The sequence below is a fragment of the Patagioenas fasciata genome, chromosome 7, assembly GCF_037038585.1.
Source record: "Patagioenas fasciata isolate bPatFas1 chromosome 7, bPatFas1.hap1, whole genome shotgun sequence".
Classification (NCBI taxonomy): Eukaryota; Metazoa; Chordata; class Aves; order Columbiformes; family Columbidae; genus Patagioenas; species Patagioenas fasciata.
In genome coordinates, this window is record NC_092526.1 from 10,931,595 (window position 1) to 10,946,749 (window position 15,155).

The window sequence follows — 15,155 nt, forward strand, 5'->3', positions numbered from 1 at the left end:
TCTTACGTACACTCAATAAATCCCTCTGTAAAAGAATCCACATTTTACCGTATTTTCCTAAGTGTGTGTTATCTATTAACTAGAATTAGCATTTCCTTATATATATATAAAATATACATATGCACAAATATGTACATATATTTATAGGCTAAGCTCATTTAAAGTATCATTTAATTCTATGTTATATACTGTATTTTGGTTTTTATATGCTCAGATTAACTTTTCCTATTAAACATTATTGTTTCTCAGTACCCTGACTTTCTCACGTTGCTGCCGAGTGCTGTAAATGTTTGGGTTTTTTACAATTCCAGAGACTATTTTACATTGAAACTTGGGCAGAGTTTAGATGCAAGTGTGTACAAACTGCTTGCACTGGCACCCAGCTTTCATTCGGTGGTTCCAATCAGATATTATTAAGTCTTAATGAAGCTAAAATGTTTATTGTTGTAGGGCTGGCACCAATTTTCTGTGATCGCTTTCAATGGGAATTGCGTAGCTAGCACAGCTGTGTCTCCTTTGAAGATGCCAGACAAGTTTCTCTCTGTGGTGGCAGCTTTGTGTGGGTCAGTCTGTTAATATCACGTAGCTAAAATAAGAAATCTCTTCCAACTTAAATGGCAGGTTTAGGGGCCAGTGACAGAGAACACATTGTGTGGCTGCAGAGGTTACCAGGATGTGCATGCAGATGGGTTGTTCCAGTGCTCTCGGTGATCAAAACCAGCTCCCACTTGCCAGTGATATGGTGGAAAACTGGGGACTAAGCAGTCCTGATCCTTCTCATGTGGCTTCTCTATCAGAAGACAGACCCTGCTTTTTTTGGACTGCCCACAACAAGCAGTTCAGAGAAGCAGCCTGGGGAGAAAAGGTGTGAGTTTCTCTCTGTTGTTTTACTGGGTTTTCACTGTTAACTGGCAGAATTTCTTTCTTCCAGTTGACTCCTGCCACCTTTGCTGGTGTCACCTGGCTGCACAGCGCCGGCCCTTGGCAGGTGTCTGTAGGAGACCAGATTCTGGTGGCCTTCACCACCCTCCTCTATCTGTGTTAATCTCAAAATGCACAAGATGACCTTCACTCCATGCAGGCATGGATTTAGCTATTCATGATTCCTTAGTCCAAGGATTGTAGAGATTTGGTCTTATTTTCTTGAATTTTCCTCTGGAAGTACTCATCTGTGAGGAGTGAAACAAGGCATGGTGGCTGCACTTAGCACATCCTTCCTCCCTGCGAGTGGGACCAGCTCCCTTCCCACCAGTGTCACACTCTGCTTGCTGCCCCTTTCTTTTTCTTTGAGCCCTGTGTGTCCTCACCATTCCCTGGTTGAAGGAGATGCTCCCTGCCTCTGATAAGCCCTTTCCTCTTCCCCTTTCTCCTGAGTTTTCAGCAGCAGGAAGAGGTTCTGCTGCCAGCAGAACATGCTGGGGAGTTTGCAGGGGGTCAGACGTGGACAAATGGGTGGGATATGGGCAGAACAAATGGCAAAAAGTCATGAAGTTCTGTGTAGACATCTACTTTGTTCAGCCAGATACCTTTTTTAAGATTCCCCATCCTCCCCTTGTTTGTGTGGCAGACTGGAACCTGGGGATACCTGGAGTCCAATAAATAGGTTTCTCCATATCTAGAGTAACAGCCTGTGCACCATGGTCTTTTATTGAGGTAAATTGCCTGGTTCTATTAGTTTAGAGCAGAGGATCCTTAAAATACACGTAACAGGACCCTGCTGTAGTGGCACATGAGAAAGCTTTTAGGTGTTATCTCTTATTCTTTTACAAAGCAATAAAGGTTGGAAATATAGCTGAAACCGAATGATAGATGAAACTTTGATGCAGTAAAACTTTATTGAAGGTGTGATACCTAGACCTTTGTTGTCATTGATAATAAAAGCAGCAAAAATAGTCAGGTGTTTGCGTCATTTAGCTGCAGAGGAATTTTCATTGCTCTAGTTCAAAGCTAATTTCTGCAACTGCAACCAGTTCTCATTTAGCCTGTGCTGGGGAGGGACGATCAGATACTACTGTAAACCAACCACTCGTTAGCATATCAAAGGCTGCTACAGCTATTTTATCTGGACTGGAATTCTGTACAGAAAGTGCAAACTCTCAGATATTTCACTTCTGCTTGGCTATTAGCAACGCGTGATTATGTTGGGAAATGCGGTCATCGAAAAGAGCTCTTTGTGGTTTTTTATGACTGCTGTTGCTTTGTTTCAGCTGCCCATCCTTGAAAATCCAGCTGGGTATGGGAAAGGGAGCTGAGTATGACCCTCATTCCTCAGTGCGAGAGAAAACGTGCCTGCAGACAGGATGAAAAGCCAAAACTCCTTTTGCATCCTGGGATCTCCCATCCATCATGTCCCTTGGGATACAGGGTGTCCTGCTGGCACGTGACACCCAGAGGAGGAGGGAAGATGATGCTACTCGGGTCTACCACCTACTTTTATCCTAGACCAAAAAATTACACTGGAAAATGTAGTTGCCTGGCACATCTGCACAGGGTGTTACTAAATGGCACTAAAGGAGTTGGGACAGAGGTTTACTTGGTTGAAACACATACTTGCATAGAGGTGTTTGGATCACTTAAGTCACATGCTGTTCTTCATTTGTTTGGATATACCTGAGCACATTAAAGCAATTCTGGGTGGTAGGGGAGGGGCACGGTGCTGTGGATGGCCATGGGGTAAGAGCCTGGGTCTGGGCAGATGCCTTAGAGGCTGTCCCACATTAATGGGATGGGACAGTGAGGTAAGGATGGGCTTAATCAGGCCTGATAGATCTTGTGCTCTTTGTACTGCTTATGCCTGAAACCAGCCTCAAAAATGAGACATAAAACTTTGCATCCACATATTCCCAGCAAAACCCTGACTCCAAACTTGCATGTGAAAGGCAGCACCTTTCAGGCCTGAAAACAGGAAGCATTTTGCATTTTCTGGTCACCTGCTGGTGAAAACCACCTCTTGTTTCCTTTGTGAGACTGTTTTCACATAGATCCTGCATGTGATGTGCCAGCTGGAGACACAAACAAGCAAAGGCAAGCAGTGAAGGTCAGACAGCATTGTAGATCCAAGGGCTTGACTTTTCCCTTCTTGTCTGCTTCCTTAGACTTTGATGGTTTGATGTTTCATAGATGAATGATAGCATACTTTACAACAAGAGGAAGAGGGTAACGAAAAGAAGCCTCCTCTCTAGCAAGAAGTGCTCCTCTTCTCACTTGAAACAGCTTCCCCAATAGAAACCCCAGGTCCAGAGAGCTCGTAGGTAAACTCAGGTGAGGGCTGAAGGGATGCAGGCAGATGCCCCAGTGAACATCACTGTCCCTATCTGGTTTTGAGGAGACTGCCCCAGCTTCATCCCAGGCTCAGGAGGGTGACTGGATCCTGGCACAACCCAGGGACAGATTTCCTGCTTGAAATTTGGAGTTCATGACCCCAGGGCGACAAACCACAGAAAAGCAAAACAAGCCTAACACTGCTTCATCCTCTGCAGCTTCTGTGAGAGGAGGGCTGTCATTTGTCAAGTTTGGCAAGTCATCAGTTGCTATTTTTCTGCAGTTTCCCACCCTTTACCCTATTTTATTGTATTTTTTTTAGCCCAATAATGCTTCCCATTTGAAAGCCTTGTTTCTGGTGTTTGCAGACAGAACAGCTTTGCTTATTAAGGTTTCCCAGGAGGATTAAATTTACTTCTCCCATGTTTTGGAGTGCGAGTCAAAGATACTGATTTTTTTTTTTTTTTTTTTTACCAACTAGTCAAAAAAATCCACACACCCAACCCTAAAAGCCCAAAGTGGTCTAAGAACAGGAAAGTCCATAAAACATGTCAGGTCACAAACAGGAAATAAATAAGACTAAAAATAAGAATCTGTAAGTTGCCTTGCAAAGGTTGCCCTAACTGCTGATAAAGGGCTATTTAAATATATCAAGACTGCAAAGGCAGCTAGGAAATGAGTGGGAATGCTGATGAGAAGGGTATAAAAGTGGCAGATGGGGATGATGAAGATGAAGCAGAGAAGCTCAGTGATTTCTTTGTGGCTATTTTTACAGCTGAAGCTGCTGGGCATCTGTCACGCTCTGCAGTGGATCAGCCAGAGGAATCAGAGCGATTGGAAGTAAAAAGGTAACATGGAGTAAAGAGGTAGCAAAAGTAAATGAAAGTGAGTGAAGCAACTAGGTAACAGGAGGTATAAGGTCAAACAGATAAAGTGGTTGTTAATAAGTGACCAGGGCCAGGCGGCACTGACCCAGGGGACCCAAAGGAGCGCTCAGCCCAGCGGTATGGGGAGCTGCCGTACCCAGCTGTGTTCACATGCACAGCCGGCCCATCACACCACATAGACTCGCTGGGACACGCTGAGCCATCATTGATGGATCTCTGAAGCCATTGACTCAAGGTGGCAGCCAAACACCAGCAGAATTTGGGGGCACAAAAAGCTAAAGGAGGTCAGCGTAAAGTAGACAGAAAATAAATACTTACAGGGCACAGGTGGTGACCTTTCTGCCATCATGGGTTGCAGACACAGTATCTGCAGGTTCAAAAAGAGATTAGGCAGATTCAAGGATACAAATGCATGACAGAGATGTACCCTGTAACAACAGGCTGAGAAATGGGAGTGCTGGGGGAAGGGACTGTAAAAGGAGCCAGGTCCCCAAGGTAGCCCCTTGTGTTGCAGCCCCTGGTACAGAGCCTGGGGCTGGAGGGACAATCTGGGCCAGGGGGACATTTCTCACCTTCTGAACTCATTGCCCTGCTTTGTTCAATAGCAGCTTGGGCTGAAAGGTGACGCCTGGCGTGTGTGTACATAACGTGTCTTGCATGCCCTAATTATGCCCAGGCTGTTCATAAACCATTGAGAGGCCAGGTAAGGTGCTGTACACTGGGTTCTTTACTGTTTGTGTAAACACAGTCTCATAAAAACAGCCAACCAAACCAAACAAAACAAACGGGGAAATTTTTGCAAGCTCCAAAAATGCAAAATGCTTCCTGCTTTTGCACTCAAAAGGTGCTGCCTCTTACACAGAAGCTCCAAAGAGCAACCTCTGGAGAGCAAAGTCTATTCCTCTCCTCTCCATGAAAAGCAAACCAAGACCAACAGCTCCCACCCTCGCTCTCCTGGTGGAAGCAAACCAGCTGGTGAAGGACCTGTGCCTCACTTGCTTCTCTCTGTCCCCAAACCTGGGGCAGTGTCCCCCATGGTACCTGCCAAGGTGGGAGACAACAGGGGGAGCATAAAGAAAATACCTGCCCAGCTGCTGGCCCAAACACACCAGAGATTTCCCCAGGGCAGCTGGGAGACTTGCAGGGCCAGATAAGGTGGAAAAGGAAAAAAAGGGCACTGAGAGGAGTAAGAAATTTTGCTCAGTACTCCAGTAGAGGGCTCTGGAGGGACCAGCACTGTTTTTGGCGGGCATCTATGGCAACAGACAATGTTCTTTTTTTAAAATTTTATTTTATTTATCAGAGTAACGATTGTCATATCTCAGTGGGGTCCTTTACGCATAGAGATCCTTTTATGGGATAAATCAGCCCAAACTTTTTAAAATGTTACATATCTGGGACAGTCAACGAATTCAACAGGTTATTATAGTGCTAAGCTACCTAATTCACTCTCAAGCAGAGGAATGTTTAAATTGGTGTGAATCAGAGCAAGTCTGGGCAGGTATTTCACTGCCTGACTTGTACCAACATCATTAATAGGAATAAGGGTCCCTGGGGAGGAATTGTGCACCAGACCCTATGTATCATTCCTATAAATGAAACAGGGCTTGTGTTGCCCATGTGTTCCAGTATGTCATTATTCTTTTCAAAGAAAGGTAGATTTTTCATCAGTTCTCAGCTGTTTTGTCCTTCCAAGTTTGGTGTGAACAAATTCCGCAGAAAGCTCATGCTGGGCAGAAACCATTTGCCAGAAAAATCAGCAAAATAACAGAGTCCAAGGATTTATTTCAGATAGTGATTAAATAGCTAAGTGTCAACTGAGATTTGAAAAAGCTGAATGGGGCATTGGGAGACCCAAACCACACAGATGAGAGTGAATTTCTTGGAAAGTACCTCTGGAGCACTCCGCTCGCCAGGGTGTTCAGGAGCTGGGATTTCACTCCATTCAGTGGGAATTTTGCCAGAGATTTGAGTGGAGCGAAGCCTAGCTGGTTCTACCTGCTGACATATTAAATCATATTTGATGATACTTCCCCCACATGCACATGTGTGAAGGGAATCTCCTTGGGCTTTCCATTGCTGGATGCACGCAATGAATGCTCCTGGCTTTTGTGGCTCTCACGGAGTGCTAATCAAAATGAGTCCAGTTTATCTGGGGTAAGATGTGCAGGAAGGATGTGCAGGATATTTCTTAAAACACTATGCAAGGCTTTAGGGATGGACCCTTGAGGCCCCCAAACCCTCCTCCCGCTCCCTCCCTGTGACTCGGCCGAGTCCTTGGCCACAAGATGGAGCTGGTTCTTCGCAGTTGCGGGGCAAGCCCCTAGAAAGGCAGAACCTCCTAATGAGTACATTGTAATTGGGGCTAACCATTAACTAAGACGATGGGCACGTTTCCAGTGAGCTGCTAATTTTTAACCCTCTCCTGTGTCACAGCCTTGTGCATCTCCATGCCCGTCTCTTTGATGGCACGCTCCTTAACTCCAGGGTGTGGGGCGTATTTTTCAGGGTGGCTCATGGCTGGAGATACCTGTCACCGATTTCAGGTCAGCACATCAGTGAACCCCCTCATGAAAACAGTTGCTTGGACAGCCAAGTGCCCCCCAGCCTGCTCTGGGAGCTGGAGGAACACCAAAAATCGACAGATTTGACCTGGCTTCATCACCAGTGTTTGAAGGACTCAGGTTTATGCACCTTAGTGGCATGAGAAAAATCTCCTCTCTGTACCTCCCTTGCTTTCCAGTCAAGCAGCTCCAGGCATGGACTGGCACAGAGTCTGAACATTCTGAACCCTGCCTTTTTTCCTGTAGGAAATGGACCAAACTCGGCAACACAGCTTTAGATGCTGTTCTTTGCTTCCCAGTTGTATTGCAATGCTTCTTCTCAGCAGGTCAGGAGTGGTAGTGTTGCTATTGAGCAGCTGAGAACAGAGATTGGTCCTCAGATGATAAAAATAGGTATTTTTTAAATCTATTTTTATAGCAGGCAGCAGCAACACGAGCAGCACATCTAGCTGGAGGAGAGCACATGTTGCTTAAGAAAGGACGAGATTAATTATTGTAATTTTTTGACACCTGATAATTACCTATTATTGTGTGAACTGGAATTTTTTTGTAACTTGTGTGGGAAAAACAGGAGACAAACTTTTTCCATGGTTGTGAACACCCCAGTATCCAAGTCTGTGGGCTTGTGGGGAGAAACAGCATGGGGATGGCGAAGCTGCACAGTGCCCATGGCGTGTGCCTCTGCGCTCCCACTTCCCATCATGGCACAGCCAGAAGGGCACAGCAAACAGCACAGTAAGGAACTGGAAAGGAAGAGAAAGTGTTTTCTTAACGCAAGCACTGTTTGTAACACGGTGGAGATCCACAAGGTTCAAACAAGTTTGCATTTTATTTCATACCCCTAATCCTACCCCCCCAGCTTGACCCCAGCTATCTCCAAAACTCCATTTTATTAAAACCATAAATCAGCCCAGCCTGATCATCATCTAGGTTCCTGTTTTGCCCATTTTTCGTTGTACAGAGAGGTGCTTTGACCAAAGGGCTGAGGGACTGGCAGTGCCCAGGGCCAGGCTGCATCTGGATTCCTCTTCAAGCTATCACTGTGGCTTCTGGAAATGGGTCATCTCCACTGGTCTTTCTGCCACGTGAGAAAGCTGTGCCCAAGATCCTATGGCTTCTGAACTTACTGCAGATATGGTGGTTGAATGACTTATATCCAATGATGAGGTCGTAATGAGTTATGTCCAGTCAGAAGATGTCTCAGCTGGAGCCGCTAGTAAGTAGCAACCCTAAACTTATGCCACAGGGTCTAGAAACAGGAGAAAGTTGGAGATGTCCCAGGATTTTATTGCAGGATCAAGGCAACAGTTTGTGAAACATTGAGGCAAAGGTCAAGTGTCACTCTGACACAGGCTGTGGCCATGGGCTCGTGCCCCGTGACTGGCGTTTTGCTCAGACTGGTGCAGAAAGAGGAGTCATCATTGAAAATCTAGAATGTTTTCAGTGCCATAGCAGACATATAGACATGACTCAGATGCTTTCATCCACCCTTCCTGCCACAAGTAAGATATGACAATGAAAACCTATCTTTAAAACACCCAAATTATCTCTAATAAAGCATTTCATTTGTTTTGACAGAGGATAAAAGAGCCAAAGAACTAACTTAAAACTGCATTGCTTGCAAATGCATGCCTAGGTCAGATACACTGGGTTTATGTCCTGCTTTGATGGAAGCTTTAAAATGCAAGTGATAAGAGAGTAAGCACAAAGATTGGGCCTTTCCAGCTGGGGGTTTTCCTCCCTCTGTTCAGCAGAACTGTGTGATGATACTCAAAGCCCAAGTTCTAGGGCCTCTGTGACATCTGATACTTGAAAGAACCTGAGGGATCTCAGTCCCATGGACTAAGTGATCCTCAAGAATGGCATTTTGTATACAGGAGATGTGGTGGTCAAGAGAGAAAAGGCACAGGCAGCAGTGATGGCTGCTCCTGGAGATCAAGAGTGACTTTGCTGTAGACCATCCTTTCACAGTCCCCAGGAGATGGAGCACTTCTTTGGGTTCCTAACCCAAAATCATGGAGCTGCCCCAAACTCATCTTCCACTGGTTTGTATGATCCCTTTGTCCTTAATAATTTGTTAATACAGGAGCACTAAAAGCTTTCTTTCCCAGTCCCTAATTCAGCACAAGGTAATCTCAGGAGGAAGATGAAGGCCTCATCTGGTTTCGTACATGGAGGCAATCTTCACTTTGGACATCTTCTGTCACCTCATCCCTGACTCCAGAAATGCAGCCAGCACACATTGGTCCAGTACCCACGTCACAGGTAAGCAGGAATAATTCATGCAAATACCTACTTTGGGGACCTCATTTCAGGCCATACATAGCTCTGCTAATTCCTAATTTCTTGGTCTGCAGCCAACCTCAGGGGCACAAGGCTGCTTGATTACTCCGGAGCTGAGCTGCCCATGGCACGGGGGTGCTTTCCATGTTAAACGTCTGCAAAGTCCCCCTCTTGAGGTTACAGCTGCTTGCTAGGTCTTTAATGCAATTATACCACTTTTGCTGATGCATGCAGGGGCAAGAGCATAGTGCTGGTTTCAGAGAAGGGTATTAGCATTGTTCTCATTGGGGAAGCCACAGCACTTCCACCCCTGTAGCTCTTGGGGGTCTTTCCTTGTAAAGCCCTGGGCCCACCACATGGTCAGTGGTGGTGTATGGGGATGAGATACATGGCCTGTGAATCTGTGGGACTTCCACAGGGGTTTGGCTTGAAAGATATAATGATAAGGGTACAGAGCAGATGTTGAGTGCTGACAATAGTCTATGGTTCAAAAAAACATGTAGTAGCTGTTCCTGACCTTCCTCCCTCTCTCAGGAGTTTGTCATGGGGGCTGTGGGTTGTCATCAGCCTGGGCACGGTGGGTGCTGGGTGCTTGTGGCGATGCTGCAGGAGCCCACAGAAAGTGGGGGCAGGAGCTTGTCCTCAGCTGAGTCCAGCTAAATATAACCGGTGACTGGTGAGCTCATATACCTCGCCTGGCTTCAGTCCTGCTGCAGTGCATTCCTTCTGGAGGTCGTTCCACTCTTCCTCAAATCCTCTTCTCTGCTACTTGAGATGCCACAGTCAAGTGTCACAAGGTGCTTTTCTTTCCTCTGAGTAGTTTCCTCCTCCTGTGAACCTGCTTCTCCTCCCTGCTTTTCCTTTCTCCCTCTTGCTCATTCACCACTTGCCCCTGTGCATCTGCTCCTTCCCCCCCAGTGCTTCCTGGGGGCATGGCAGGGCACAGGGTTAAGGGACGGGGGATGGGAGTCTCCCTGATCCTGAACCAGGGCGATTAAAGCTCACACGTCTATCTATGCATGTTTGTACATGTAGTTGTGTCTTGGGGTATTTGGGCATGGACAGAAGATCTGAGGAGGGACTTCTAGATCTACACGAGGCTGCTCTGGGCATTAAGGCTCATAGCAGATACTTTATCTTATGCAAATGCAGGATCTGCATTTCATTTTCTTTCTTTTCACAGAAATATTAAAAATATGCCACAGAGGAACAACCCACTTTGAAGTCTCCGTATGCCATGTCCTGCATTTACAGGTCAGTCACTACACGACCAGTATTAGATTTATTATTACTTTTATTATTACTAAAGGGTGATGGGTTAAGAGGGAGAGCTGGTGCTGCCCCTTTCCCCACACACAGCCTGGCTCCTGCGCCACGTTTCTATCACAGCAGAGGTTTTGGTGAGGCTTTTTGTAATATTTTTCCACCGGCTGCAAGCAGTTAGGGTTCTGATACCCCTAGGGCCACCACAGGAGTTACTCTGTTTCAGCAGCACCAGGACAGTTAAAATGTTACAACTTTTGTAGGTGGGTTTTTCCTAACACAACAGCCGCTTTAAACCCAAATCAAGTGTGTCCCAGGGACATTGGGAGTCTAAAGAAATCAGCGAGGTTTATGAAAGCAGTGCTGGAAATCAGTGCAAATAAGGGGAAATTTTGGCAGGTGGCATTATAGTTAATCATTTCTTTCTGAGAAAAGCAATGCAACGTATTGGACTGAGGGCATGTGTTTTAAGCAAATTCTAATGGTAGGATCTAGTAGACACTATGCTAAAGTGGCAGGAAGGTCTGCAGGCCACGGATAGCTAACTGTTGCTAGAAATTGCCCTTAAAATCAGTGATCAGGTCTACAGTTGATTTATTATTTATTTTTAAAACAGTAGAACACATCAGGCTCCCCAGAAACCCAAACGCCATAATAAATCTGCTGTTTCCTTTAGATCTGAAGTGTTGATGTGTGGACAGTGCCAAAAAGCTGGCAGGCAGGGCTGAGCTACCCGAGTGCCCTTGCACAGGGAGCCCTTTAACAGATGGACCCAGTTTGTTTGCACATAGAAAATCCCTGAAGCAGGAAAATGCCATGTAAGAGCAGCCAGTGACCCGTGGGGACATCAGTGCAAGCACTGCTGGGAGCCAGGAGAGGAGGGAGCACATTGTTCGTGTGCCTGTGGGTACATGTATGTGTGTGTGTGTCTGCACACCGTGCGTGTCTGCCTGCAGGTACGTGTCTGGGTGTGCCTGTGTACATGCATCTCTGTGCGCAAGTTACGTACACGTGTGTATGTGTTCCTGCATCTGTGTGCAGGTATGCATGTATGCATGCACATGCAGGTGAGTGTGTATACACGTATGTTTATGAAATGTGATAGGACAAGAGGTAATGGTTTTAAATTAAAGGAGCGGAGATTCAGGCTAGACATGAGTAAGAAATATTTTACAATGAGGATGGTGAAACACCGGCCCAGAGAGGTGGTCGATGCCCCATCCCTGGAGACATTCAAGGCCAGGCTGAACGGGGCTCTGAGCAACCTGATCTGGGTGAAGATGTTCGTGCTTATGGCAGGGGTGTTGGACTAGGTGAGCTTTGAAGGTCCCTTCCAACACGAACTATACTATGATAACACACGTGGGCATGCAAGCGCGGGCGTTCATGTACCCGTGTGCCTGTGTGTCCGAGTGTGTGCGTGTGTGCAGATGCAGTCTGTGTGTGTGTCCGTGTCCCTGTGCACGCTCATCCGCACGTGTACCCGCCTGTGCCCGCTCCGCGCCCGCGGAGACGGGGTTACGCCTCCCTGCGCGGCGGGGCGGGGAGGTGGCAGCGCACCCTCGGGAGCGGGACAGACAGACATACCGACACACGGACACGCACGCCCGTCCCGCCACGGAGCTGGGAGCTCAGCTCCGGCCGCCCCCGCGCAGCTCCGCGGCGCCGCCCCCGCCTCCTCCTCCGCCGCCGCCGCCGCGGCTGCACAAAAGGCGGCGGGGAGGGCCCGGCCGGGAAGGGCTGCCCGGCCGCCCCGGCCGCCCGCACCATGCCCCGCCGAGGGGGGCTGCCGGCCCCCGCCGCCGCCCGCCGGCCCCCCCCACTCCTCCTCCTCCGCCTCCTCCTCCTGGCCGCCCCGCTGCAGCCCGGCAGAGGTAAGGGCCGCTCCGTTCCCCGCCGCTCCGGGCCCCGCAAACACCGCCCCGGAAGGCGGATTATCCCCCAAACCCGCTTCGGTGTACTTTTGTTACGATTTACAATTTTCCTTCTCTCTCCCCCTACTTTCCGGCTGCCCCAGACCCGCTCTCATCTCCCCACCGGCGCCCCGTGCTGGATTTTGTCTCTGTGCCCGTTCCAGCTCCAGCCCCCGTGCCGACGGGACGCGGTTCGCTGCCCCCCGGCCCGGAGGCGGCCGATGCCGGGGCTCCCTGCGCTTCCCCGCCAGCCCCGGGACGTCCCCAGCCGCGCTGGGCTCCGAATCCGGGGTCCCCCACGCCGCGCTGGGCGTGGAGCGCATCCCTAGGCTTTGCCGTGTGGGATCTTACATCGCGCATTGCAAAGCGTGGAACTGCTGTGTATACACCTCTCGCTGTATGCATATACTTTAATGGAGTCAGCTATAACCACCTCTATTAAGGGAAAAGAACTTCCCTGGCATGTTTGTCTCAGCAATGTGTATTAATTGATTTGCAGCAGCATAAAGCCACAAACATTTGCTCTGCTAGTGACCCATTTCTACGCTCTCACCTTATGTTGTTCCCCCACATGAGCTTTGTGCCCAGGGAGTGGTCCTTGTCCCCAGCAGGGATGCTCTCCTGGATGTACTCGGAGACTGCTGTGCAGTTTGTGAGTCTGTTCTAGTACTGCTGGAAATGGGTTTTCTCTCCTCTTCAAGCATTCAGGGAAACTTCTTATATAAAGGGAGCCCACAAAATGCCTCAGTCCACCATTCCGGTACTTACTCTCAGTGCTTAATGTTTTAATGAGTTGTCTTAACAAGAGGCTCATCTTACAAAGTGCTGTGGCACGCAACTGCAAAACCTCTGAAGAGGTTTTCTTCACTTATTTATTTATTTATATTGAGAGTCTGATCCTTGGAATTGATGATTTGATAATGCAGTAGACCATCTCAGTGAAGAGACTGTTAGAGTGCTTATTGTAAACATAAATAAAATGATCTATTTTCACCCTTAGCAGAATAAAGGCTAAAGTACATAACTTTTTTTTTTCTTCCCTCAAGCAAGCCAGTACATTAATCTCACTTTGGGGAGCTGCCCAAACTAGGATTTCTTGCAGAACAGGTTTAAAATGAAGTCTGATTGCCCAGAGCATCTTTATGAGTAAATTTGTTGAGCACCTTTCATGAGAGTTTCCTATCTTGCTCTGCATCAACAGTTTGATGTATTAAAACCTCAGCTGTCTAGTGGGATGCACTATCTTCTTCTGCTTTTTTGGGCTCTCCAGTGGCTCAGTCCACAGGAAGGATGTTGTTTGGAGATGCTCTTCATGCCTGCTGGGCACTGCTCTGCAAAACAAAATAGGGTGCAAGGCTTAAGAGTCAGTGTGAGGGTTTGGAGCTCAGTGGTCCAAGGTGGGTGATTTACCTCTAGAGTAATGCCAACTAAAACCTGGATGGAAATTTCACCATTATAAGATGTTTAATCAAAGTTTAAGTGTAGCTTCATTAAATATATCAGAATCAAGGAGCAAACTGAGTTTCTTCCAGCCTTTTCTGGAGATTTACTCCAGCATCTGGAAGGATCTGGACTAGCACAAGCATCTTCTGGACTAGCATGAGTATCTTCAGGTCCTTCCTTTGCCCAATTCAGGAATGACTCCACTGAATCAAGCATAGCAAAGCCTTGCATCTGGAAAATCCTGCATGTTTTTACTCCAACTCAAAAAGCTCAGGTTTCAGTCCAAAATCAGAGGGCTTCATAAAGCTCCATTTTCACAACAATGCTGGAAATGGTTTGGTTTTGCTCCAGAGTGGAAAGAAAAGCATACTTGGAAACTTCAAAAGCTGCCACCAGGAGGAATGTCACCCCGTGGCTGGCCACAGGAGCGTGGGCTTGGTGCTTTGGTCATGGCACCCGGTAGAAGGAGGAGACCTTGGTTTTCATTCAGATATCACCATTACTAAGTAAACTCTCAAAAATCCAGCAGTCAGAAAGGGAGGTAAATATTATCCTATTTCCATGCAGATGGGTGAGTGAAGCTGTGGGAGAGCCAGGGCTGGGGAGCCAGGGTACAGACGCAAGTCTTTGCTTTATAAAGCCCATTACTTTAGCTGCATTTTCCAGTGTACTGCTACCAGAGCAGTGGCTCTTGAGGAAAAGCTTTCAGCTGTATTGTAGGGTCTGCAAAAACAAGAGTTAATCTCTGTGCAAATCAGAAGTCAGTCGAACAAGTTATGTTTTTACTTTATTTTACATATATGTTTTTGAGCTCTTGCAATGTCCAGGAGCTGGAGTATAACTTCAGAATGTGAACAAGGAATGAAACGCTTGGGTTGTGGTAACAGCCAGCAAAAGCGAAAAGAACACAACACCCTAAGAAGGCTCTTGTTCAGTATGAATGAGCCCAAGCAGCCTCTCTGAATGGGGGCCATAGAGAAAGTCCAGGGCTTGGCGCTCCCGGGTTCAAGTTAACTACCTTGCGGGCAACAGAGGCACGGCAGGGCAGGGCTCTGACACGGCCATGCCTCGGCAATGACGGAGAATTACTGACAGGACCTACTTATCCTCTTTTTGCTTTTACTCTAGGGCATGCTAAGTTCTCCTCCAGCTGTCCAGCTTAATTCACTGCTTCCTGCGCTCACAGCCCATCCCCGTATAGGAGCGACCCAGGCAACCACCACTTTTAGTTTTTTGGTGCAATATTCAGTTGGGACACAGCAAAAATCCCTTTTCCAAAGCTCTTGGGGCAGGAAATTCTTGGGACAGGAAAGAACTCTGTCTGGTGCTTCAGCAACCATCAGCAAGTCTGTGCCATTGGCAGATTATACCCAGCAGCAGTGTGGTGCAATGGTATCTGCAGATGCAAGTGGCTGAAAATAGAGGCCTGACAATACTTTTATTGACATTTAGGTTGGAAAAAATAGTGGACTTGGACTTTGAGCCTGAGGCATTTTGTTTGGAGTGTGCAGCCTCTGTGCTGAATCCTCGGTTGAAGACTT

The 15,155-nt window shown here is 47.4% G+C and overlaps 1 protein-coding gene across 1 annotated transcript in view; it reads left to right on the forward strand.

Annotated features, from left to right (window-relative positions):
- Window positions 1–11,974: 11,974 nt before the first annotated feature.
- The window catches only part of ITGB5 (integrin subunit beta 5), a 61,127-nt gene continuing 57,946 nt past the window's right edge, over window positions 11,975–15,155 (forward strand). Inside the window, exon 1 of the mRNA XM_065841162.2 lies at window positions 11,975–12,132. Coding sequence (XP_065697234.1) covers window positions 12,027–12,132 — 106 coding nt within the window. The 5' untranslated portion in view covers window positions 11,975–12,026. The remainder of the gene's footprint in view (window positions 12,133–15,155) is intronic.